This window comes from Tinamus guttatus, unplaced genomic scaffold (genome assembly GCF_059628265.1).
Source record: "Tinamus guttatus ecotype Peru unplaced genomic scaffold, ASM5962826v1 Tinamus_guttatus_pri_ptg000563l, whole genome shotgun sequence".
Classification (NCBI taxonomy): Eukaryota; Metazoa; Chordata; class Aves; order Tinamiformes; family Tinamidae; genus Tinamus; species Tinamus guttatus.
The window spans coordinates 1,971,807-1,997,436 of record NW_028289097.1 but is presented as its reverse complement, the minus strand read 5'-3'; the positions used below and the strand labels follow the sequence as shown (position 1 = coordinate 1,997,436).

At 50.3% G+C, this 25,630-nt stretch overlaps 1 protein-coding gene across 1 annotated transcript; it reads right to left on the bottom strand.

The window, feature by feature from the left end:
- BLTP3A (bridge-like lipid transfer protein family member 3A) lies at positions 1–25,349 on the bottom strand. The gene is made up of 21 exons (XM_088534518.1): positions 25,300–25,349; positions 15,512–15,674; positions 14,489–14,527; positions 13,935–14,026; positions 13,603–13,792; positions 13,029–13,169; positions 12,293–12,463; positions 11,394–11,571; positions 10,319–10,405; positions 9,587–9,751; positions 9,118–9,257; positions 8,198–8,339; positions 7,501–7,694; positions 5,219–6,765; positions 4,313–4,509; positions 3,681–3,835; positions 3,444–3,591; positions 2,565–2,830; positions 1,651–1,759; positions 1,299–1,405; positions 1–161 (listed from the first exon to the last, which is right to left on the bottom strand). The coding sequence occupies exons 1-21, from the start codon at positions 25,341–25,343 to the stop codon at positions 36–38; spliced, it is 4,401 nt and encodes a 1,466-aa protein (XP_088390644.1). The 5' UTR covers positions 25,344–25,349; the 3' UTR covers positions 1–35.
- Between the last annotated feature and the right edge of the window lie 281 nt (positions 25,350–25,630).

Here is a 25,630-nt window from a genome sequence, read left to right as displayed (position 1 = left end):
CTCCTCCTGAGCTGCTGCGGCCTGGGCCTCCACTGTCAGAGCTGGAAGAGGGGATTGTATTTCCTAATTTCCTGCAGCAGCCGGGCCCTGTCCCTGTTGGCTTCTGCAAGGGCTGTTTTCACGGTTTGCAGCTCCCTTTGCAGCTCTGGCACTTCCTTTAGCTACAAGAGACCAAACAGGGAAAAACAAACCATGAGTCCCCAAAGGTTCTTGCAAAGCAGATCTGACTGCACTGATCTGCTCCAAGAAAACCAGAGGAGGAGCTTTTGAAATGAATTACACCATGTGCCATGACCACACAAAACTCACTGCCAAGATGACCCAATTTGATTTGAGGGAAGGTAAATATACCCACACACTGAGAGCAGGATAAAAACTGGCTCTGCTCTGCATTCCTCCTTATTTATAGGGTCGAGATACACCTGTTCAGATTTAAAATTAACCTGACTGCTGGAGCAAGCAGGTACTTGGCACTCTTATTTCTCTTCTCCATGATCAAAGCTAATTTTGTTCTCAAACACTGTCAATAGGATTGCACTGTGGCTTCACAGCACAGGAGGGCATTTTCCTTGGGCTCTCTGGAATCTCTTCACTCAATAATTTAGCCTTTTCACATGTTCCTACAAAATTTCCAGCAGAAATTAAACTGATGCCAAGACACTGTAATACTTGTGTGTTCCTGTTCTAATTAAGGCCTTGGTACATGAGATGCTAAAAATACTGCAAAGACTTTGTCTTCAGTCTAAGTGGAAAAGAGAGAGAAAATGCCATGAGTCCAAGGTCACCAACTCATGAATAGAATCCAAGTCCCAGTTCAGTTTCTCTGGTCTGTCCCATTGCTTCCCTAATCTGTAATTTTCCATAGCAAGGGATCAGAGTTCCAGGTAGAGCGATCAAAATGAAAAGAAAGTTCACAGTGAACAGCAGGAGCTGTATGAGACCTGGAACTCTTTCTGGCTGTCAGACTTCCTTTGCTCTGCCTAAAGTGCCCTCTTTTTGTGGGAATCATCTCACTCCTGTTTTTCTAAAAAGGAATTGGACAGAGTGGGGATAAGGGAGCCTGTCAGAAAAACAACATATTTCTGAAAGGGAACAAGAGACTGTGCTGGGCAAGGCATGAGTTGGCCTTACTTTGTGGAATCCCTGGAAAAGGAGGTACAGGCTGCTTCCGTGGCTGCTCCCTATCCGCAGCCCACCACACCTATCCATAACCACAAACACACGGAGACAAGAAACAATTTTCCAGGCTCCTGCCAGCTCCCTAGGTGTCTAGACAGCAACAGGCAGCTGTGACTCACCTGCAATCCACAGATCCCTCCTGCTGGGACACACTCTGCTGGGACTGTCTGTTCCTTAAAAGCTGACACAGGTTTTTCCTGTTTCGGTGAGCCTTCCCCTTGTGGTGCTTGAAAAAAAGCATAGAAAATATTCAGCTGTGGATATTTAAACACCAGGGAGCTTAGGACAAAAAATAGTAAACAATTATCTCTATTTTTGCCCCCCCCCACTTTTTTTTTTTTCTTTAACAGGAAAAAAATCTATACTCCATTTTAAAGGGATGAGAAGCAGGGAAAAGGCAAGGAAGGAGGCAGGGAGCCTGTCCTTGCCAGTGGCGCCCATCACATCTCACAACGTCCTGGCGCTGCTGACCTGTTAGACAGAAAACGCCATCGTCTCCGCGCTTCACAGTGACGTGACCGACTGCCAGGGTGATGGGCACGGGGCCAGGCGAGGTGGGGTACACCTGCGGGCTGTCATCCTGCGAAAAGATAAAGCAGAAAAACAGATGAATCATTGTGACAGCCCTGGCGATTCTGCAAAAGATTCCCCTTGCCCTTGGCCGTCGCAGGAGCAACGTTACCATGGCCAGCACTGCCAAAGTCACCCAGCACGTGGAAAACCTGGCTTCACCGGGCTCCACGGGGGTCTTCATTCCTGCACAAAGTCCTCTCCCTGATCACAACAGAGTTCTGGGGCATTCCTAAAAAAGGCTGGGCAGGTTCCTACCATCTCCCTGAAGACAGCCTCTCACAGTTACCCTCCTGCAAATTTCCTGGTTCAAATTCCCAACAAAATAAATCCACTACCCCCTAGCTTGAAGATTTTCATGCTGCTCTGCAGCAACACTGGCTCCTGTTTGTCAGGAGAGACAACACGTTGCTTTCAAAACGGTTTGTCAAGGATTGCCAGTGACCCTCTCCTAAATACCAACCAACTCTCACACACTTTTCATTTGTAGTGCTTAAAACACTTATAGAGAGGGTCAAGTACTTCCCATTTCACACAAACATATAGGGCAAAACATATTTAATTCTTTTCTCCTCAAGTCTGCTAAGTGGGCCATCCACAAAACTAGGCAAACTCAGACCCAACAATATCAGCACTCAACAATTCTCCTGTGCTGCTTTTTCATCCATAAGGTACTTTTTAAAAACAAAATAAAATGCAATCAGGAAAACAGGTTACCTGCAAAGACCCTGAGCAACCCAACTGTATCCTTTCCCAAGGAAGATCCTGCCTGGGAGCTCTGCCTGGGGTATCGCATCGGTTCCCCAAACACTCACCTTCAACGTGATTTTGGTGTTCACAATTTCTATCTCCATGGGCATCACCTCTGGGATGATTTCATCCTCCAGAAAGGGCCCGAGGTTAGTAAGGAAGGACATGAAGAGCTCTGCTGTGTAGCTGTGGACCAGCATGTGCAGGAAGCCGTTCTGGACGGCGAGCGGCGAGCGCCGCGCGGCGCCGGGCCCCACCTCGAGGCGCACGCACACCTCGGCCTGGGTCTTGCCAGCCGCGGGCACCGAAGGCTCCTCTGCACCTGCAGCCCCTACGGTCAGAGCAGAGAGATCTGCTGGCATCAGGACTGAAGACATCAACGAGATCTGTGTGTTGTAAAGCCCTTTACTGTCCAGCTGCACAATGGAGCCAGGTTGACCCTGCAGCAGCCTGAGGCTGCTCTTCACATGGAATGAGCCCAGGATTCAAAAGACTGAGTCCACATCCCAGGAACTAGAAATAAACGGTTTAGGTCCCCAGATCTATCCCCTTCTCTCTTACCATCTCAGCACATCTCAAAACTTACCCTAATTCTGCATTTACACGAGTTGATCAGAAACACACCACTCTGGTCTCCAAAGATCCCACAGGTCTCTCTGCTGCCACCTCAACCCTATCTAATTTTGTAATTTGACTTTGCCCCCTCGTGGCTGCAGGGAGCATTGTTAAAGAGAAGTACCAACAGTTCAGGAACTCCTGCTTATGCTTCCATATGAAGTTTTGGATTGTAGTTGCTTTTGGCATCTATTTAATCCCAATTAAATTCTAAATATTTGCACTAGATGTGAACACCAAAATACCAGTTAAAATGAAAGATTCCCTAAAGAGGGCCAGGACCAAGAGCAGTTGTAAGTGCCAGCAGGCTCCCGGAGCGAACGTCTTACCCAGGTAGCCACACAGATACTGCCACATCCCAACATTGCTGAGCTGCTCTGGAACCACCTCCATGACTTGTAAAGCCACAGACAAATCATCCGCTCTTGCCTCTATCCCACAGTTCACCTCATTCATCTTCAGCACAAGGACGGACACCTGAAACAGCCAGTGACAAAACAGCACCACAAGATGTGCTTCAAGATTCACTCGGAGACAAAATTACAGGGAAAAGGAACAAAACTGACCAGTTGAAGGCTGGGGTCTTCTACGCTCTGTGAAGTGGAGCTATTTATTTCAGGAGATGCTCTGCTGTCATCTGCTGCCATCGGGCTTCCTCTGCTGCCCGTGTCATTGTGCACCTGAGGGAGATGTACTGAGGAAAGAGGATCCAGGCTGGGTTCTGAAGTGACAGTGAAAAATTAAATTAAAAAAGAATCCTCCGTTATGTTTCTTTTTCTTGTTTTAAGAAGTCCCGATATTTGCCTGAATCTCATGGCCTAATCACCCTATACCAACCTCCTGGAAACTCCCTCCAGCTCCTCAGATGGATTTAAGCCGCACAGACCTGAAGTGAATGATGGTGCCTGCAGTGCTCAATGTACCTCACCTCAACCCACCTCTTACTGCATCTTTCTCAAATGCTTTGGACCATCCACCTACCTGCACGTGTCTGCAGCCCTCGCTCGAGAACGCCGTCAAGAACAGGGCGACCCCACTCCCCCACATCAAAAAAGGCATCTCAAGAGCCAGAGAGCACCCCGGGAGTGACACCACATCCGAAAAGGAGCAGTGCAGGCGACTTCCAGGTGAGCACGGCGCGACGGGGATGTGAAAACGACATGAGATGGTAGCCCTGGTAGCCCCGAGCGCTGGTTACCCGAGTCTGTGAGCATCACGAAGCCGTCGCTGCCGTCGCTGTCCACGGAGAGCCCGTCCTCGGGGCCGCTGCCGTCCACGGACGTGGTGTCAAACGAGTGCTGGGACGTCGTCCTCTTCATGGAGAAGAACCGCATGCGGCTGCCGCCGCTCCCGCCGGGAGTCACCACTCCCTCTTCTGCCTTCGGCGCAGCATCCCTGCCAAGAACCCGCAGGGAAACCGGCTCAGCCTCCAAATTACACCCCAGCTACTCTGCCCTCGCGCGAGACACCCTGCAGTGCAGTTAAATTACCCCTCAGATCAAAGTCTAACCTGTGTTTAAGATCCTCTCCAAAGCGAGATTCCAGAGCCTCTCAAGGCTGCTCGCTTCAGTTTCTTCTGGAGAAGACTCCAAAGCTCCTAACTGTTTCACAAAAAGTGGGAGCACCAGCACCGGCCAGCCCGGGCTTGCCCTAACCTCATCACGCAGAGCGCTCTGCGCCGCGCTGCCGCGTACCCGAAACGGCTGCACCGCTCCCCGCACCCCAGCGCTGCGAGGGGCTCAGCAGAACATACCCACACACCAAGAACTGAAATGCAAATTACCAAAAAAGCTGCCACACAAGCGTGATTGGCTGTAACATCAGGTTACCGGCAACCTGGCCGGCATTTGAACTAAAAACTTTGAAATAACAGGAATTTTCCCAGGCTGTCAGGGCCAAAATCCTCCACTGCTGGTATAAAGCAAACTTGGTGTCTCACAGCAACCCGAGGTTTTGTTTTAGCAGTAAAAGGTGACAGTCTTGGGGCATGCAGGATCTGTGACCCAAGTGACAGGGAGAGAAAGGGAGCAGCCGGCCCACGTTTTGCCCCCTTTCCAGACACTTTATCCCACTATTTTGAAGCCCAGGAGGATGATGCACTCACTTGATTGGTGGGAGAGAGAGCATTTTCTGCATGGTGGAGGTCACCTTCTCCCGGCTCAGGCTCAAAGCGTCTTTCGTTATAGACATGGCTTCTTTGGTGAGGTCCATCGTCACGTGCAGAGCTTCCTTAGTGGCATCCTTTGTGATATGCAGCGCGCTAGACAGCTCCACCTCCAGGTTTTTTAACGGGATGAGCTCTGCCTGGCCATTGAGAGTGACGCTCCCTCTCCTCAAGGGCTGCACATCCGAGGTCGGGCCGGACGGGAGGGCGGGAGGGCTCCGAGGCCGGTTGGGCTCCGCTGCTCCTTCGGCACCCAGCGCTTCCACCGCTTCGTGGGCCTCCTCCACCGGGCCCTTCTCCTCCGCGCTCCCGTCGCACGGACTCGTGCCCAGGGCTCCGTCGCTCGCGGATCGCGGGAGGCTCTCGGGCAGCGCCGCGGTCACAGCCGGGTCTGCATCTTCAGCCCCGCTGTCTTCTGGGGCCCTGGAGCTGCTGATTGCTCCCTTCTCTGAGCTGCTCTCTGATTTCAGCTCCTTCTCCTCAGCCGCCAGCCCCTCCTTGCTGTCTGAGGGCGAGAGCTCCGATTCTATCAGGCTGGTCGTGTCCGAGTCGAGGGATCGAGGTTCCAAGCCGGAGCCTGGCACAGGGTTCATGATTAGGGCCAATTCGGCACTATGGAACATAACTCCGACACAAGCAGAGATGGGATCTAAAGGAGACCCTGTCACTTCCTGTGTATCTTGAGCCAGCTGCTCCTGTAGTGTTTGCAAAACCTCCTTCATCCTGAGCAGCACCAAATACTGGTAGTGGTTGAGTCGAATTTTGACAGGAACAGATGAGGACAAAAGCACATGGATATCAGCAGAGGACTCCAGCTCTTTATCAGCTACTCCAGCATCATTTTCATAGTCATGTTCTGCCAAGACGCCCATCGTCTCTGGGACCTTGTAGATGTTCTTCAGATCTTGGTCGGTCTTTGATCTCTGGCAAATCCCATGCTCCTTGGAAAGATTCTCATTCATGGAGTGATTGCTAAAGCTGGCAGAAGGCTTGATTTTCAATTCAGAGGCAGCTAATGCCTGTCGTTTAGACACCTGAGCTTCTGCCCATCTCTTGGGAAGGCAGGCCCAAATGGAAAGGGGAAAAGAGGAAATAAAATTAATGGCTCTGCCCTTTGAGCTCTCTGCCCCCTCAAAGTCCAGGGAAAGCTCTGTGAAATTCACAGACCACAGGTCTTCAGAGGCAGAGGCCTTGGGAAACGTCTGGGAAAAGCCTGTCTGCTTCCGAGGTCTGTCATCCACTTGATACGCATGGCGCAGGAAAAGGGTGTGGAGAAGGCTGAAATTGTCCTGAGACCTTGGGAACTGCGAATAGGTAGAGTGGAAAAATTCGGAATTGGCAAATTTACGGAAGAGGCTCTGGAGGTCCTGGCAGCTGCAGAGGGGAGCGTGGCGGGTGTTGGTGGCAGTCACCTGCGCCGCGCGCACGCACAGCGCCCGCGGGCGATCGCGATGGTCGGCAACCTTCTTCTCCACAGGGATGTTGAGCTACAAGGAGGACAGAAAGAAGAATTACAAGTAAATGGGTTAGAAAGGAAATTAGAGAGGCCCATCCTAGCTGTTTACACAGAAGGGCAATTGTGGAATATAATCAATGAGAGACTAGGAATTCTGCTACAGTCCCAGTAGATTAGGCTCTCAAGTTATCCCTATCTTAAAAAATAAATAAAATGTAAAAATCAAGAAGGGGAGTGAGACGGGGGTGGGATTTAAACTAAGATTCATTTCAGGTTCCTTTACACCCATAGCTTATGCAGCAGGTCAGACGTAAAACTGTACCCTTGGACCGTTCTTCACAAGGGCTCACTATCCCCTCCGGCCTTCAGGTCTCCTCACAAAACTGCTAAGAAGGCAACTGGGAATGGAACGAGAGTTGTCAAGTGGTTCTCAAAGGCCAGAAAACAACTTTTGGCTAATACAATCTTTTTGTTAGCCGTGCAAATGCAGCCTGCAGCAGATGATTGTTTTTACACAGCTGAACCATCAAGTTCTCCTTCCAGCTTTTCATAAATGCAGACTTTCCCATCTATTCTGGGCTAGAACTCGAGCACATTTTTTACTGCCCACAGATCAAAGTAAAAATAACCTGAGAAGCAGACGGCCTAGAAAGGTTAAGTTTCTGTTTCTCATTCTGGACTCCAGCTGCATCCTGGTCTCATGTTCCTTCCATGAAAGGGAGGCAGAAAACACTGAGGATTGAGAAAGGAGAGAAACGACCTGCACCTTCAGCCGGAAGCCATCCAGGCGAACGTCCACGTGCTCATCGTGCTCGCCCGAGTCCTCCAGCTTGTAGATGGCTTTGAACTGCTCCAAGCTGCGATAAAGATCCAGGCAGAAGAGGTTTATCCAGAGCACACTCGCTGTATCCAGGGTGAGTGTCAGGCCGTTCAGCTGTGCGTACAGGTTTGGGCACGGAACTAGAACAAACAGGATCAGAACAGATTATGAAGAGCAGCAAAGACACTTCGGATGCTCTGGAGGTCAGTGTGTAACCTGTGTGGCCAACACCAAAGCGGAGGCTTCTGCACTCACAAGACAAACCTCTGGATCACAGGGAGAAGCCGAGGTGCAGCAGTGACCTGACATCCCAGTTCTCCCACCACATCAGCTGCAGAGCACCCAGTCAGTGGGTTAGGCAGAACCCCAAGACTTGTGCAAACATAAGAGATTTTCCAATATGATCCCGGGCAAGTTATTTTTAAGCACAACTCTGCCCACACGTATTGCACCAAGGATCTATCCCAGTTTCTCAAAGGAAAAAAATAAATATTTTTTAAATATCAGAAACACAAACATCAGGAACATGGTAAAGAATACCTCCTGTGGAGAAACTGTAAGAGGGTTAACATGCCTAAAGAATTAAGAGTAGACTGATTCTTTAAGAAGCTTGTGAAATAAAGTGCTAACCTTGGTATATTACCTGGAAAGTCCTGATTGTCTGGGAAGTAATACTCTGTGAACTCAATATGGATTGCAGACACCTGATCTGGAAGGTTGAGGAATTTTCTGCTACATGAAAGCAACGTGGAGGGTTTCTTACTGTGTTGACCAGCTGTAGAAACCTGCAAACACAACAGGAAGCAGCTGTGCTAAATTCAGATTTGGCAAAATAAAGTGTTCCAGGGACCCTGCAGTCTCCCACATTCAACCTATCTCATTGACACAAACATGTTCTGTTTACAAGTGAAAACAAAAAATTTCCTACATGTTGATATCTTCATCTCCTTCCTTCGGAGGGAATTTGGTTCTTTATATCTCCCATAGCTACTAGTTAAAGCCATGACAATCAGAATTAGGTGATGTGAATAAACAGAACTGAAATCTATTTTAGCATTCTTCTGGATTAACAACGTGTTGCTAAATCCATTATAGTGCCTGGTACAGTTATCCTCTTATGAGTAATAGAGGCTATATTAACACAGGGTATGATCCATTCCAGTGATCCTTTCTCTCCTGTGTCAAAAAGCATAAAGGAAGACTTACTCACCCAAGTAATTTTTCAAATGAGCAAGTCTTGTTCTGAGCTTGCCTTATGCTTGATGAAAGTTTAGATGTGAACAGACAGGCACAGAGCTTGGGATTCTACGGAAACTCTGTGGTTACACATGCAGTTTCCACTGAACATAAAAGCTATCTGCATTTCATTTTTGGTTTAAAAGTTATAAATGCAACAAAATTCTGGCTCTGGTTGCAAAATTTTGTTTGCCTTGGACAACATGAGGTTGGCATGATTGATTTCCATTGTACCAGAATAAACGATTACTTAAAAAAAAAAAAAAAAAAAAAAAAGACACAAGCACTGGACTTGAGCTCATTTCCAAGCACTGGTCAAGCTCCTACCTGGTGGATGTCTAGGTCATCCACGCGGAGCAGCACACAGCTGGAGCGAAGGCGGTTCCAGGCAGGGTGCCGCAGTTGCGGCAAGCTGGAGGGAGGGACCCGGCCTTTCTCCGGGGGACTTTTATGAGGACTCGAAGCATCTGTGGGGAAGAAGGCAAGAGAACAAGTTCTCGGCCAGGCTTTTGGTATCTTCAGGCATTTCATTACTCATTACATACTTGCTTGTAGAAAAATTCAGTAAAAAGGCTAGGAAAGCGACGCCTGCAATCTGCCCATTCGCCCTGCACTGTCATTCTGGTATAATATGTGTTTTACACTGTCATTAAATTCACAATGTTTAGCGTGCTAGGGATTTCCACACCAACAAATGAACCTGCTAAGCTGGTGAAATGGAACTAGAGACACTGACAGATGGAAAAAAGCTGCTACCATCTTCTACTTTACCAGGAATTTTATCAAACATAGTTACCTGGTTTCTTTTTGAAGGGAGAAGGTGGAGTCTTGGTAAAGGAAGGGTCCATTTCTTCATAGTGCTTCTCAATCTTGCTTTGAAATTCACCAACCAACTTCTTTGCCCACTGCCCCCGGGTTTCCATGGCCTCGCTGTACCTCACCCAGTGCTTGCAGGCATCTCCTGCATGAAAACAAGCATTGTGGCTTCCGAATGAGGTTCCTGGATGTATGTAATCCTGCTGCTTCCCTCAAACACATGTAAACCTGTAGAGCAATCCCTTTCATTGACTCCCTAATTCTGGAACATGCAATATGCAGCACACTAAGTGCTCTTGAAACAAGAGCTTCCACATAACAGCTGCCCCAACAGCTTTTCTTTATTCTTCAGTTAACATCAAACAGATTTTCTCCCGGGATACACCCTATAACCTTCTCAAAATGATTAGGCACATGTGAGAGCCAGATCCAGAACTTACACAACTGAAAACAGATCCAAAAATTCAACTTTACGGCTTTATAACAGATAGCAGTTTACTCCTTGCTTTGCACTTTATTCTGCCAGAAGGTTAAACCCGGTTAAATCCACTTCATCTACAAAGAGGTAAATTAGATTAACTCTGCCCGTGAGGAATTAAGTCACAAATCCTTTGTGCAGCCTTTCTTCCAATGCTGCTCGCAGGCACATAGCATCATTGTTCCCTAAATTCTCTTCTAATCTCTCTTCCCAAGCGGGGAGACACCCCCTTACCTGCCCTGTGGAAAGGATAGTAGTCAAAGGCCATTCTCCTGAAGGTCAGCTGTATGGCACCGCCCAGCATCCCGTGCTTCTGAGCACCTGGGACAAGCAGAAAGGAGGGAAGCATGAACATCCCGAGCCAGGAGAATCCCCATCTGCCAACTGACTGCTACCATGGCCAACAATACGTATTTTCTTTTTAAAAGCAGTACCAGAACCTTGACTAGACAAAGAAAGACAACAGAACAAGCTGTTCATACTAAAGAATGAGAATCTCAAATAGCAACTGTAATATCCCATCGCTTCCCAGGCCCCTATCAATGACGCTTTTCACTACAATAAACAGGACTGGTGAAATAAAGACAGCAAAACTGTGTGGAGATGCTAGAAACAACAGCTCAGGAGGAGGAGCAGGCAGCACACAAAGAAAAGCCTGTAATAGTGATGGGTGTGGGCAGGGGAATTAAGGTCTTTTTTTAAGGCAGATTGTAGGAACAAACACTAGAGATTGCTGTGAACTGAGGGAGTGAGACAGAGAAAGGAAGAAAGGTACCTTTATCCCAAAAGAGAGAAAAAGTAATTAAAGCACACCTGGGTGGGGGGAGGGACTATGTGTAATACAATTACTTAATTATACAGACACAACCAAGCAGGCAGGAAAATGGTGTGTCACAGGCATCAAAAATCCTTGTTCAGGACATTCCTAAGCAAGGAACGTAACTACACGGTTACGCTGCCAAGTGCTGTTTTCTCACCGAGGGAAGTGATCTCTTTGATCACGTCTCATCACCTTTGCTCAAACCCAGATTGTTCCTAGAGCACATCCTTCAGCGCCTCGTCGCAGGCACAGATATTATTTCTACTGATGGACTAACCCGCATTTGTTCCAGGGAGCCAAGAAACACTTTCCAATTCCTAACTCTACACATAGAACTAATCAGCTTTATAAGGCTTCCGTTACCTCCCTGGAATCAGTAACATGGAAGATGTTTGCTTTCAACAAGAAAAACCTCCCTCAAGAGGGAAAAACTGATAACTGGATTAATTTCTTCCTCGTGCCATCCTGATCCTGCTCTCAGGAAGGTACCTGACTCCCGAGTGTGGCTGTCATCACAGAGGTGCAGGTCCAGGCGCGAGATGAGGAGGTGGTACGACGACTCCTTCATATCATGTTTATCAAAGTATTGGCCAATGCTGCTTGCACTTGGGCTGACTCCAAATGACTGAGACCAGGACTGCTGAGCACTTGGAGCAGGTGGTGTTATCTGTTAGAGAGAATCGAACTGGGTAAATACTAATAAAAAGCAAAAATAAACAAAGTGATTATGATGCATTTAAAAATAACCCTTGTAATTCTCCAGACTGGAAGAGATCAGTCTAAAAAAAGCTGCAAATTTCCACGACAGCCCTGTGGAGGCCTGCTTCAAGGACAGTAGTATGGGATGCCTCATTAGTAGACAACCAACCTCAAGGACAGCAGTGCAGATGTTCTACCAGCAAACAAGGAGCAAGAGCAACTGTACGGCTGCTGTGGGACCAAGAGAGTCTTGATGCTCTCCCTTAGATTACTGGCTTGTTTAGTAACTGTGCTTTGCATGCTTGGAGGCAAATAAGGTATTGTAGCCAGGACAGTACGGTATATAAGCTTTATCTGATGCTCAATAAAATGTCTTTGGTTCATTATACTGGAGGCCCTGCTCTCAATACGCCACACAGCCCCATCTGGAGAGCCACACAACTCAGCATGGTTTTTCCTCCCCCTTGACAGAACCTATTCTGTGCTATTTAAGAACATTCTCCTTGGAAACGCATCCAACTCCCATGGTCGTCCCCAGCCCCGGCACCAGGTGAGTCCACCATTTTCCATCAGGGAGAAGCTCTGTGCACAAGGGCCAGATGACACACAAATACTGCCCCGCTCTTCCACTTTGTCCTTTCCTTTTTTTCTTTTTGGGCAGGCTCACATCTGAATCTGGGTTCACTGACCTGCACAGACTCTGGTGCCAGGCTTTTCCTCTGCTGAGCAGACTTCTCCATGGCTTCACTCAGAGACTCTGCATACTTCATCATTGCTTTCAGCTGAGAGTCTGTCAACACCCAGAGCAGGTCATCAAGGAGAAACATCAGCTTAGATGCCACCACATTACAATCTTTGGTCTGAAACAGCAAGGGAGACACAGGGACTTTAAGAAATTGCAATTGCTTAAATATACTCCTCATCACATAAGCTTAGCAGAAACAAGCTGCTGCTCTGAAACTCATCTGAGAAGTTTGTTCATACGGTGGATGTCCACAGCTCTGAGAAACAAGCTAGCTAAAGTTACCTCCTCTTTAGGAGGCAAGCTGCTCACTGCTTAAAGAAAGCAAAGACATGAGATGGTTGATTTTTTTGCATCTGCTCTTCATCTTATTTCTAGCTGCTAGTGGAAATGTGGTTACCAGGCTTCAAGTTCTAAATACAAAAATTAAATGACATATCTCCTTGGGATGTAACAACGGATTTTAAAACTTGCTCCATACATGCTATCCTCCCTGAGGGATAAACTGCTTTGACATTTGATAAGTATACAGCTGTTTCCAGCAGAAAACACAGAGATTTAGAGCAGCCTGGGCTCAGCTTTTGTAAAGGAAAAGAGCCATTGCTGAGGACCATGGGAGGAAATGTGCATCATCGCTGCACCACACAAGACTGCATCCTGTGAAGGATGAGGGAAACACTCACCCTTCTCTTGAGAGAGATCTGGATCCTCCCTTGGTTGGTAATGAGTCTCAGAGGAGTCGTAACAGGATCCTGATCCCCATTGTCAGTGGCATCTGCCTCTATCCGAAGTGTCTGCCAGGTGAGCTCTTTGAATGTCAAAACCTACTCGGGCAGAGAAAAATAGGAAAATGCTGAGATTTTCATCAATGTCAAGGATTAAACTGCAACTCTAGAAGATGAGGAATTAAGCAGGACCATGGAGAATCTTTTAACACTTTTCTATGATCCTAGTACAAAAGAGAAGTCATTCTCCAAGCAACATCTCAGTCTCTCTCTCTCATATTGAAGAGTTTAAAAACAACGAAACCACTCGGGCATCCAGGGCTTCATTCTCTCGGACTAGAGGTGCCCAGAGAAAGCTCTGGCCACAAACTGGCTCTCAACCACTGGGCACCAGGAAGCGGGAGGTGGCTTCACTGCAGCTCCCTGCAGACACGGCGTGAGACCTGGGTGAGTCCCCACTCCAGCCGACCCCTGGCGAAGCCCAGGGCTCTTCTCTGGGCACAGTGAGACGACACAAAAGGGGTTTTTTTACCTCTCCTCTCTGCGGGTCCGTGATGCGCGTGAGCCGCAGGTCGCTCTGTTGCCAGTTTGGGTTGACGCTGTAGCCCTGGAGCTGCCACAGCTCGAAAGAAGCATGAAAGGCCTTGGAGTGAATCTTGATGGTGATGGAATTGACCACGATAAACATCCCCTCCACGACCTTCTCAGCGAAGCCGTATTCACTGCAAAGAGAAGAATCCTCAAAAGCATCAATATCAGAACCACCTGGGGCTGAATCCAGAGAAGCAAGAGCTTAACTGGTGAGAGCAGCCCCCGTGCCCCAGGACCGCGTCGGGAAGAAATCCCAGGGCTTGGGAATCTGACCTTTGACCTGCAGCAAGGGCAATGGGAGACTGTCCGTTGGGCGGCCGAGGCTCTTCGCACGTCCGCATCTCCACCTCCACTTTATCCAGGTACTGTCAAGGAAGAACACGCGGGCGCTAACGGTAAGGCTAGGCCTCAAGCTCAGCCTAAAAGCCTTAGGTCTGGGACAACAGGGCAGGAATAAGCAAGCTCGGGAGCCTCATGAGATTCTGAGAGGCCTGTGTCAAAGCTCTTGCATGATCACTGAGGGGATCGTTGGGTAACCTGAATGCCCAGAAGTGGGGGAGAAACAACAAAAACCAGGCACGAGGCTGCCCTGGACTCTGCTAAGGGCTCAGGGCCATCCTGCAGTGAAATGTGGATCTCCTGGGACATCACTCATCTCCCCACAAGACTATCCTGAGAACTCCCCCTCTGCTGCATTAAGTGCCCAGAGGCTTTAGGTCAAATGAAGATTCAGGCATGTACTTCACGGTTTCCCTTTGCAGAATTCTCTCGCATATGAGAGACTAACAAGAGGGAGAAAGAAAAGGAATAAAGAGAGGCAACATTACCAGGCAGATTGGGTGTGTTTTCAGTTTTGTCCACTGGATCTGAAACAACAAAGCTGAAGTTACAAGAGTTATCTTTACATTACACAGTTTTCAAAACAGTTATGGGAATTCTGCTCCAAGAAATAATCAGTGTAACAATTCATCATGTCTTGCTGAATATAGGTCAAACAGGCTCACACTGACAACTGAAAAGATATTCCAGCTGCTAGCCCTATAAAAATCCAGCTTAGTTTCCAGATCTCACATGCCATCACCAGCAGTAGATGTTCTGCAGATCAAATTCTGATTTTTCATATTCCTGTATGGGGAACTTTCTTGTTCTGAAGGAGTTTACAGTTTACAGGAGTTACAGGAGTATCCTATTGATACTGGAAGTCAGGTAACTCTTTTTAAGATTGTGCACAAACCTAAAGACACATTTTACTCTCTCACAGCAACACTTACTCTACAGTTCCCGTGGGAGGAAGAACAAATGTTTGTTACTAAATTAAGCAGATCTAACTAAAAAACACTCAGAGCAGATCAGATGAGTAAGGCTCATTTTTCATGTCACTTGGCAGAGCAGAACCATACTTCTTTCATAGCAAGTCTCTTCCATACACTACACCCTTAATGCAATGCATCTACAGTTAGCGTCAACTGAGATCAAACAATCTGGCACTTCATATCAACTGAAAAAAAATCAATTTCTTGCTCTAAAAAGCACAAGGAGGAAAAATTGTAAGAGGGTTCAGTGTGCAAAAGCATAACTGTATGCACAATGTCAGCAATTACACTCGCAAACTGGGAAATGGTGACCATGAAGGCTCACTGGTGGCAGGGAGTGCAGGTTTTCATGGGCAACATTCACACGTTTCTTGTTGAAAACGTGACCCTTAAGTTCAAGGCATTTTACAGTATCTCACAGCACATTTGGGTGTGCAAGCTGCACTGGATTTCTTTGTGCTCCCTGTTGCTGTGGGAGGTCTGTGCGACTCCAGCACCCGCAGCAAAGGCAGCGGGGACGCGGTTGATCCCCCTCACCCTGATGGACGCCTTGTTGCAGTAGACCCGAGTGATGGCAAGCCAGGTGGGCAGCTCCAGCACGTTCTGTAGCACCTCTTCGTCCAGCTCCAGGTTCGTCAGCTGCCCCTGCCCTTTCAGCGTGCTCAGGTTGATCTTGTCTGGTGAGAGGTTCTTAGTAAACCTGCAAGAGAAGGAAGAGTCTAACAGCAACCCCCAATGAAGCTGCTGGGACCAAAGGAACCTTTAGGGGGTTATTTTAAGTATAGGAACCTGGCGGGTTTGTGCTGCTCGGTGTAATCCTTCCTGACATATTTGAACCCAGAGCATCTTAGTCTCCCCAGGAAAAAAAAAAAATGCCTTGTCCACCCTGACTCTGGGAAGTCTTTTTAATATTCATAACCATGTTCCTGACAAAAAAAAATGGTAAACTCCTTCTAAAGCACCAGAAACCTGAACTGGCAGAACTGCCCCAGGACAAACGCAAAGCAAGAAAAACAGAAAAAGCCACATGCACAAGAACAAACGGTTCCATCCACTGCCAGGTGCCAGATCAGTGGTAGATGTCCAATTTTCTCAATTCTCTTCCAGCTTGTTGCCATAGGAAAGTAAAGGATTGTTAATGAATCACTTACACCCGGGCTGAGCACACCCGGGCGCACACGCGAACGCCCTCCGTAGCCATCAAGCTACTTCCCGTCCTCCTCCCGGCCACCAGCGGCTGCTCCTCTCTCTGCTCCTGGTCGTTTCCCTTGCCCTGGCACCTGCGGATCCCTTGGGTGCTCGAGGCTTAAACGCAAGGAACGAAGCGGTGCCAGGGGCACTCGGGCTCCCGGAGCAGGGGGGGACGCAGGAGCGGCCTGACCGGCTGCCCTCGTCGCAGCCATTGGGGCTGGATATGGAGATTGGAGCGGGAGCAGGGAGGAGGGAGAGGCCGAGGCTGACGCCGCGTCTCGGTGCAGGCCGAGGGCAGCGCATCGGCCCGGACGCAGCTGAGGGGAGAAAGTAAAAAGGATGGGGTCAAACTCTTCTTAGTGCTGGTCAGTGACAGGACAAGGGGCAATGAGTGTAAATTAAAGCACAGGAAGTTCCACCTCCATGTGGGGAAAGGCGTCTTTCCTGTGAGGGTGCCACAGGCTGCCCAGAGAGGCTGTGGAGGCTCCTTCTCTGGAGATCTTCCAACGCACCTGGATGCCACCCTGTGCCACATGCTCTGGATGTCCCTGCTGTGGCAGGGGTTGGACTAGATGATCCCTAGAGGTCCCTGCCAACCTCGGCCGTTCTGTGACTCTGTTCTGTGTGACTCCGCAGCGCGTGCGCACACGAGAACGGAGCGGCGCAACGGGAGCCAGAGCTGCGCAACCAGACACTGGCGGAGGGAGCGATACGAAAGCCGAGCTGGCTACAACAAATAACTGTTTGTACTGGCGTCCAGGGCTGCAGAAATCCTGCTGGGCGGATACGAGACCCGCTGCAAGTAGCAGGTTCTACCGAAGAACCCTCCGCACGGGGCATTTTAGTCCCAACCGAGACACTGAGCCCTGACGGGAGGACTGCAGAGCCCAGGGGCGACGGAGCAACAGAAGCTTTGAACACAACGAGAAAATTAGATATATAAAACTGAAATACACTCTCCCCTTCAATCCACACACTCAGCATTCCTCAGCCTAATCCTATTACCAGCTCCAATGCTCTCTGTTCCCTCTGTGAAGGGAGCTGAGACCTTCAGACGGAGGCACCATGAAAGCCAAGACATTTTGACAGGGCAGCAACACAGTTAGCGGGGACTTACAACAGGGGAACGGAGGAAACGTGTTTGCGATATCAGGAAGCTCACAGATAGCAAATTGTTATCTTCACATCTTGAAAGAAGCTGCTTTGATCTCTCGGGGAAGGCAAAAAGCAGCGAGAGCGGACGCAATTTTTAACGTTTCTTGGCAGTCGCGCTCCATTCATACTCATCAACAGCCACATTTTTGGCAGCACGAATTGCTGGCTTGGAGAAGAGTGAATGAAAATACTTGCTAGCTATTAGGAAAAACGGCTGTGTGGGATATTAGCATTTTTTTTCCCCCCCTCTCAAAACCCTCTTAGAGAAGACAGGTACCATTAAGCCAGTAACCTCCAAGGCACCCACAAATGTCCCTAGGTAGCCCAAACTCCGCAGCTCTACTCACAGCAAAGGCAATGGGAAGCACGAGGCAGATGCTGGTAATGGCTGCAGCTAGGAAAGAGCTGCTCAGTCGAGTATTTTCCCTAACTCCAAGGTCTATGGAGATGAGTTTTCCCTATGGTCCGTTCTCCACCACTTCTTTCCATGCCCAATGGCATTAAGGATTTCCATGAGCTCTCACAAAAACCAGACAGACACACTCATTAACAGCACTATTCTAATTTCTCAGCAGAATTTCTCTTTCTTTCCTAAGAAGCTAACAACACTCGGATGATTTATACCTCAGGGGCTTCCTTTGGATTTGGCCTAAAAGAAGCAGGTTCTTTATAGAAGCCATTAGATTTCTTAAGCAGTTTCTGCAATCATGATTTGATCTGTTTTAAAGCCTCATTTTACTTTTTAGCTGGGGAAGATGCACAAACATCAACCTATTTGCTCAGTCATCAACTTGAAAAAAATATCAAACGATTTCCCAGCTGCTGCCCAAATCATCAGTTTGTGCATCCAGAGGCCACAAACCCACTGATTGCAGGAGGGAGCTTAGCCAAACCTCATTGCTAGCCTGAAGCCAACCTATAATCATAAATAATAAAGTTACGCTCACATTTGTAGCTGTCTGGCGGCACTGTCTGCAGCCAAGCAAGTACCTAGACAGATAACGTCAGGAGAAACATCTGAAATCATAAAACTCCTCAGCTCCATCCCTTGCAGCCATGTGGTGCAGGCACTTCGTCCTCAGCAGGTTCGCCCATTCGGACCAGATCTGCTGCCTCCACTTCTTTGCCTGCAGCTAATCAGCAATCTCAGTCAACTGTACACAGCCAGCACCTGCAGCTGGGGACATTTATTGCCATCAGTCTGTTTGTTACTACGCTTATTATGAGCACAAACTGATGAGCAGCACACCAGTGACCTTGATTTTACTTAGTGACAAGACTAATCTATTGGCACAAGCAAATAACTGCCTGACTTGCAGCGCTCGCCACAGTCGCAGGCAGCAGATGGAAAAAACACTCCAAATACAATTAAGCCAGGAAGAGGGTAAATTGTCAGCTGCAACCTGCAGAGAGACAAGCAACATTAAGAGCTCCCCTCTGCAGACAGGGTTGTTGCCTTAACAAGGGGAAGAGCGAGGAGGAGATCAAGAATTTGCTTTAATTTGGAGCACAAACAGGTAATTTAAGTAGCTATGGCAGACTGACAGAAACTGGACGTGGACAAGGACTATATCCTGGTCACTGCAGATCTGTTCTTCACTCAACATCTTTCCCAAAGTCTTTCTCAGTTTGGGTCAGCGCAGGCCATGCAACACGAGCTCCATCGTTTCCTTTGGGATGTGCTTCTGCAATCTCCGTTACAGGACATTTCCCTTCATATTAAAAATCCTTAGCTCAGGTGCCAAAGACTGTGCTCACTTGGGAAAAAAGGGCTGCGTGGGTGGTAAAAGAAAAGATCAGTGACCTCCAACACAGAGAGGCTTTCAAGAAGACAGCAACAGAAGCTGAAATACTAAATATATGATGAACCCGGGCAAGTGTCTGAGAATGAACTTAAAAATAATTGTGGAGGAAATAAAACTGGGCAAGTGACCGAACTTCTGTAAAAAGGGAAAAATTAGCTGCCTTAAAGACATATAGAAAGGAGAAGTAGAAGCCCTTTTAGGGAAGAAAAGCCACTTTGCTAATTCAGGGTTTTGTACACCCGTGGAATAACCTCTCTGGTAGGGATATATGGCACTGCTCAACCAAGAGTGAGATCTGGGGACGCGGAAGAGGAATACATGGAATTAGCAGTCGGTTACACTAATCAAGACCATCTAATACTTTGCATTCATCTAGCTGGTTTCATATTGGCCTAATCAGAATAAAGCCATTCCCCAGTTAAAAAGGCAATTCAGCTACTCCCAAACTGATCGGTTCCTCCAAAGACAGACAGCGTTGCATTCTACCAACGGGAATTATCTCCGCACCCACACACTCACACATAACAGTATTTTCTTAGGGTGGACACGGAGGTCCCAGGGCGATAAACCAGCTGACCTCGCCCTACTTGGTTTACAGAACCAGCCTTTAAAACTGAATTAGCAAGTTAGGCCTAGTATTTAAGTGCGCTGCTATGCCTACACATATATATATTTTTTTGCCCTAAGTGGAAAATTACGGAGGCTCCAGGTGAGTTCCGTTTCTCCCGCCGTACCCACGGCTCCTTCCGCACGAGGGCAGCTGCGGAGCAGACCACAAGTCCATCTGCACGGAGGCACACCGGGTTTTTGGCAGGAGCAAAACCCCGCCGCGCCGAGTAACTGCTCTGCTATTTGTAGCCCAGCAGCTGGAAGCCCAGGGAAGTTGAAATGCCAGCTCCCCGTGCTCCGAGAGCTGGAACGCGGAGCCTCTCCGGCTGCCAGGGAATTTCCCCAGCTAAACCTCAAGCAAACAGTAACACACAAGAAAGGAAACTAGAGAGAAACATCTCAGTACAGCACTAACGCCTTTCTGCAAGCCCCCTCCTTCGCTTTTTAAGCCATTATCTGTCTTGCAGTCTGATCTGCAATTTTATTTCCAACATGTAGAAAATAAAAGGTTGTTCCAGAGCTCAGACACAGCTGAGCGGCTGCGGAGGAGGTAAGAACTGAAGAGATCTGGGAGAAACAGCACCAGCAAAGACGACTCAGGCCAAACAGCCCCGTTTCTCTGGCACTTTCCTCCTGGACTGAAGGGTAACTGAGGTTTGGTGCAAGGCCCTGGAGAACCTCAACAGCTGCCATGAAGATACATCCATCCACGGGCACATTCCGGAGCCTCTGGAGCTCCTGAACGGGACTGATTTTTGCTGCAACAAGGAGCTATTTAGCATTCCAGAAACGGTGCCCGCTGCTCCCGCGAGCGGAAGCGGTTGGGAACAGCTCCGCGCAGCAGCCGACGGCGCGGGGCTTGGGAACGCCGCAGCAACGCTGGCGTTAGGGATTCACTGTGTGGAAGGGAAGGCCACGGCCGCCGTGCGTTGGCCCCGCGCCGGCTGCGACATAGAGGTGGCGACTGCCCGTTACTTCACCCTGCCGAGCTCTGGGAACCTGTCTATCCACAAAGGACTCCTCTACAGTGAAATAAATATGTGTATTACTGAAATAAAGATATATACACATACACTCAAAGGTAAATGCAAGGCACAAAACTACCTAGTAACTCCCAAATGGTGGAGATCAGACGGCGTTCCCTCGCCCGAAGAACTGCTCTGCCCCTTTCCCTGTATTTTCTGAGGAGAAGGGAATGTCCCTTGGGATAACGCACCTTGCTGGCGCTGCCGCCATCCCGGCCTCTCGGAGAAGCCAGAACAGCAGCACGAGCATCAGGTGCCTTGGCAGGGCCGGGAAAGGCTTTGGAGATTCTTAGATCACAGCTACGAAACAGCAGCCCCCACAGAACATTCCTGGCTAGTCACCCGCTGCCGACACCCACACACGGGTAAATGCCAAACGGATCTACAAGAAACTAAAGATAAATTACAGGCTTGCCTGATATTCTCCCTTCCATGCTAGCTGCCGTGGGATTTGCCACAAGGATGACAGGCAATTACAAAGGAAACATGGAAAGAGTCCGTGCAACCTTGCCTGGAAAAAGGACTATACAGCTCAAACAAGGGCCAATTGCAAGGAAAAAGACTCTACTGTCTTTCCGTGGAGTTGGTGAGTGTCACATGAAGGAAATGCTGCTTCTTTTGCCTGTGCATTTGACATATCTTCATGCTTGTAAATGTAAATCCCACATGTGCTACTCAACGATTATTTTCTACTTTTTTTTTTTCCTTCTTCTAAAAAAGACAGTTTTCTAAGCCCCATCGTACCCATCCCCAAAGGCGGCTCCAGCGCGGTGCTGTGAACGGCAGCTCTGCCCGTTCCCCTCGGAACGGCCTCGTCTTCCTCCTCACGCTGCCTGCCCGGGGGATGCACCGGACAAGGCACGGCGGCTCCTCGGAACCGCCGCGCTCCACGGAACCGCCACACTCTGTGGAAGCGCCTCATGCTCCTCTCCGGAACTGCCTCATGCTCCGTGGAACCGCCGCGCTCCCCCTGGCACCCTCCGACGGCAGGGAAGGGGGAAGCGAACGACGCCGCCCCACAGGAACCGCTGCCGCGAGCGCCGTGTTCCCGCCTCACCTTGCGGATCACGGCCCACGCGCCGGGCACAAGCAGCAGCCACGACCCCGCTGTGTGCGTTGGGAAAAGGCCCAACTTGGGCCCATTTGGGGAAAAGCGGCCCCGAGAGCATCGGAGCCTGTTTTCCACACACGGCTCCGGCACGGACAGAGCCATCAGCTCCGGATCCGCTCTATTTCCGTCTCGCACACGTGCTGCGGGCCGGGCCGGCTGCCTGGATCGCTCCTCACCGCAGCGCCGGTCCCCTTGCAAACACCGATTCCCCTTTTGTCCTTCTCCTGCCTTTTTTAACCCAGCGATCGTCACCGCTCACAGCCACCTGCTGCTCCTCCTCAGCCCGTTTCTCCAAGGCTCCTGTCAAACCCACCATTATCCCGAGTACTCTCCCCACCCGGATTTCATTCCGTACTTCCCAACGCAAGGAATGCCTAGTGCTTTTCCTCTAGGAACCACGTAAAGCGCACACTTAGAAGGCCTGTTAGGGTGGGATTATAAGGACGCTTTGCAAACTCACCCATCCTAATGTGTGCAATAAAAGGAGATTTCACAGATCATTTGTCAGATCTAGCAGGGGATAAAAGCTTCTTAATGAAATTAAAGAAGAATCATTATTTTCCATAATGATTTCCATGGCATTGCTGAGAGCTCCAGCTCCGAAGCGCTAAGTGAATCCGGGCAGTTTGGCCACCTTCGTAATGCACCCAGATTAAGTATCTCCTATGGCTGTACTGAGTGTATTAATAAAAGGGGGCTACTTTCAAGCAAGAAAAACAGAAAAAGCAGAAAGAGGTAAAGGCAAATCACTGCATAATTGCAATATGGACACTGATTTTTTTTTAATATTTCTGTTTTATTTTAAACCAATGGACAAGCCGTCATTACTAACGAACACAACCCAAGTGCTGCTGTCACTGTCGCCTCTCTGGAGGTCAAAACAGATTCGAGTCCAAACACACGAGCGCCAGAGCCTCAGACAGCCCCTATGGAAGGCCCTTTGCTCCAGATGTAACAGTTTCATGCTTCGCTATAAACAGTCTCCTGCAGAATCTGCAATCCAAATATTGCAGTCGTGTGCCAGTGCAGAAAAAAAATAAAAAAGAGAGAGAAAAATAGTAAAACCAACTAATCTGTTTTCCAAACTAAAAATAGGGCAAAAGAGGGGAAAGCGCAGCTGGCGAAAGCAATTTCAGTTCTTCGATTCTGCTGTTCTAGGAAATGAAGCTTTTAAGCATAACACAGCTGAGCTTTACGAAAGGCACTCGGAGGTCAGCTCTGACACCTACAGCAAAACGCAGCTTCAAACACGGTGACTGTCCGTCTGCAGGACCTGTGCAATTCATTGAGCCTGAACAACAGGTTTCGAGCTCTCGGGATGAAACAACTCCCTCCCCTTGTCCTATAAAACAACTCCTTCCCCTTGTCCTGATCCTGCCGTCTCTCTCATCCCTTCCTTGCAAATGCCCAGACACAGCAGGAACAAAAACACCCCATGCAGAAACAGCTTCGAATGAAGGCATAACAAAAAGAACAAGGAATTAATTCATATGCAAATGGAAAGCAGAAAATAAAGGCGGATTAATGATTCAGTAGCAACATTCTTCCAGGCAAATGAGCATAGCTGAAAAGAGAAACCCAAAGGGACTATGAATTGGAGGGAAAGGAAACAAAGCTGCAATGTAAAAAACATTGTCCTTTTCTTCATGTTCAAAATACCCCAGTGCAAAGTGCTCATAGCACTTATGGATCTGCCCCACCAGCCCAAAACACGGAGCACCCGTTGGCCTGGTGGGAAAACGGGAGAAGCTCCAGAGCCTGCTGTGACTCCCCGTCCTCACCGCAACTGCCCAAAGACACCGAGAGCACCAGGAAACAGCCAGGTCAGCAAGAACAAGGGCACTTCGAGCAGGGAAGTGCTGCAAGGGCGCAGGAGTGATGGCGACATTAAGCAAAAGGATCAGGAAGCCCCAAAACATGAAAAGAGCAGGTTATCTGAATGGGAATTACACACAGAAGGGCATTTGCATCATTTAATCCCGGGAGGAGCGGTACCCAAGGATACACCTGAGCTCCGGTACCCAGGAATACACCTGGGCTCCCTCCACTAACAGCTGCTGCCATCTCCCCCTGCCTGCTAGGAACGCTCCGGCGCCTCCGGAAAAGAGGCCGGCCCATGCCGACCACGACACGCTGATCCGAGGGGGAACGGCCGGAACGCTCGGAGCTTTGCCGGGTCCGGTCCCGCAGAAACGCGCTTTAATCAAAGCGCTGCGCGGATCTAGCAGCGGGCTCTGCCGCGCTGCTGCCTTGGTCCAGCACCTGGAGAGCAACCGGCGACTCGGAACCGCCTCGCACGGAGCAGGCTGCTCATTTAAAGTTTGCAAAGGTCCTTCCACGACTCCAGAAACTCTCGAGATCTATCACCAGCCTTGGAGCAGCTGGTGCAACCCGGCCACGGAGAGGCAGGATTCCCAGCCTCCAATCCCTTGCTCCGCCGCGGGCACCAGGTTATTTTAACCCTTCTGAAGGCGCTTCAAGCGACTTGCTCCGCGTCTGGGCTTCCCCTCCAGTGAAAATGGGAAGCCCTCGATGCTCCGCGGCTCACGGAGCGCTCAGGAGGGCAGCGGGGCCTCGGTGTCCTCGGAGACGTGCCGCCCTCCTGTTTCGTCACGCTGTTCTCATCTTCCAGCAACGCAGGGGGACGACTTGCCCGTGGCCAGAGGTAGCCAAGAACCACCGGCTCTTGCGCAGCCAGCCTCAAACTGCAACGCCCCAAGTTGCCCAAGGTCAACCAGCAACAGCCACAGCTGAACCTGCTTTTATCAAACCCCGGGGTCTGGCACCTTACGCACGAGATGCTCTTCCGCAACACGAGGATTAGCACGAACAAACTTCATGGAAAAGGGCAAAACATCATTGAAAATAACCGCACGGGACCTGGCCAAGCCCGCGCGCGCCCGTCACCTCGCGCCGGGGTCCGTCTGGTCCGCGTGCCCCGTCACCTCGGTACGTTTTCACCTCCTTTCCTCCGGTTTTACCCACGCTCGCGCTCAGGGCGCTGCTGCCGCCCAGCCCGGGCCTGCGGCCCCCCAGGGCCCTGTCGGGTGCCGGAGAGGGGGGCGCTGGGCAGGGCTCGGCCCCACGGGGAGCTCGGCGGGACCCCCGGGGCTCCTCAGCCCCCGCTCGGGCCCTGCAGCCCCAGCCTGCCCCCCGCACCCGCAAACCCCAGCCCCGAGGACCCCGCAGCTCCCGGCCGCGGCCCCCGGCCCGGAGGCCCCCCCACAGCCCGGCTCCAGGGGCTCCACAGGCTCCCCGGGACTCCCGGCCCCACAACCCACCTCTCCCCCCACCACGTCCCGAACCCTCGGCCCTCAATTCTCCGCCATGTCCCAACTCCCCCCCGGTGCCGCGGCCCCTCCGCGCATCCTTAACCCGCGCCCGGGGCCCCGGCGCTCCCCGCGCGGCCCTGCAGGCGGCGGCTCTCACCGCGAGAGGTGCTTCAGGATCTGCTTCTTGATGATGGCGGCCATGCCGCGGCGCGGCCGGCGGCGCCCAGCGCGCGCCCGCCGCCCCCAGCGCCGCCGCCGCCGCCGCCGCCCGCCCCGCCCCTCGCCCCGCCCCCAGCGCCACCGCCCCCCGCACGCGGCACCGCCCCTAACCCCGCCCCCCGCTGCCTCGCCCCGCCCCCCGCACGCGGCACCGCCCCTAACCCCGCCCCGCGCGGCCTCGCCCCGCCCCCCGCGCGGCACCGCCCCCTGGCGGCCCCCGGCGGCGCCGCAGCCGCCCGCGGGGAGCGCGAACGGGCGCCAAAACCCCG

Coding starts and splice junctions, on each gene's coding strand:
- BLTP3A (XM_088534518.1), bottom strand. CDS start 25,343: ATGGCCGCCATCATCAAGAAGCAGATCCTGAAGCACCTCTCGCG. Junction 13,793..13,934: donor GCCCTTGCTGCAGGTCAAAG/GTCAGATTCCCA, acceptor TTCTCTTTGCAG/TGAATACGGCTTCGCTGAGA. Junction 11,572..12,292: donor TGGCACCAGAGTCTGTGCAG/GTCAGTGAACCC, acceptor TCTCTCTAACAG/ATAACACCACCTGCTCCAAG.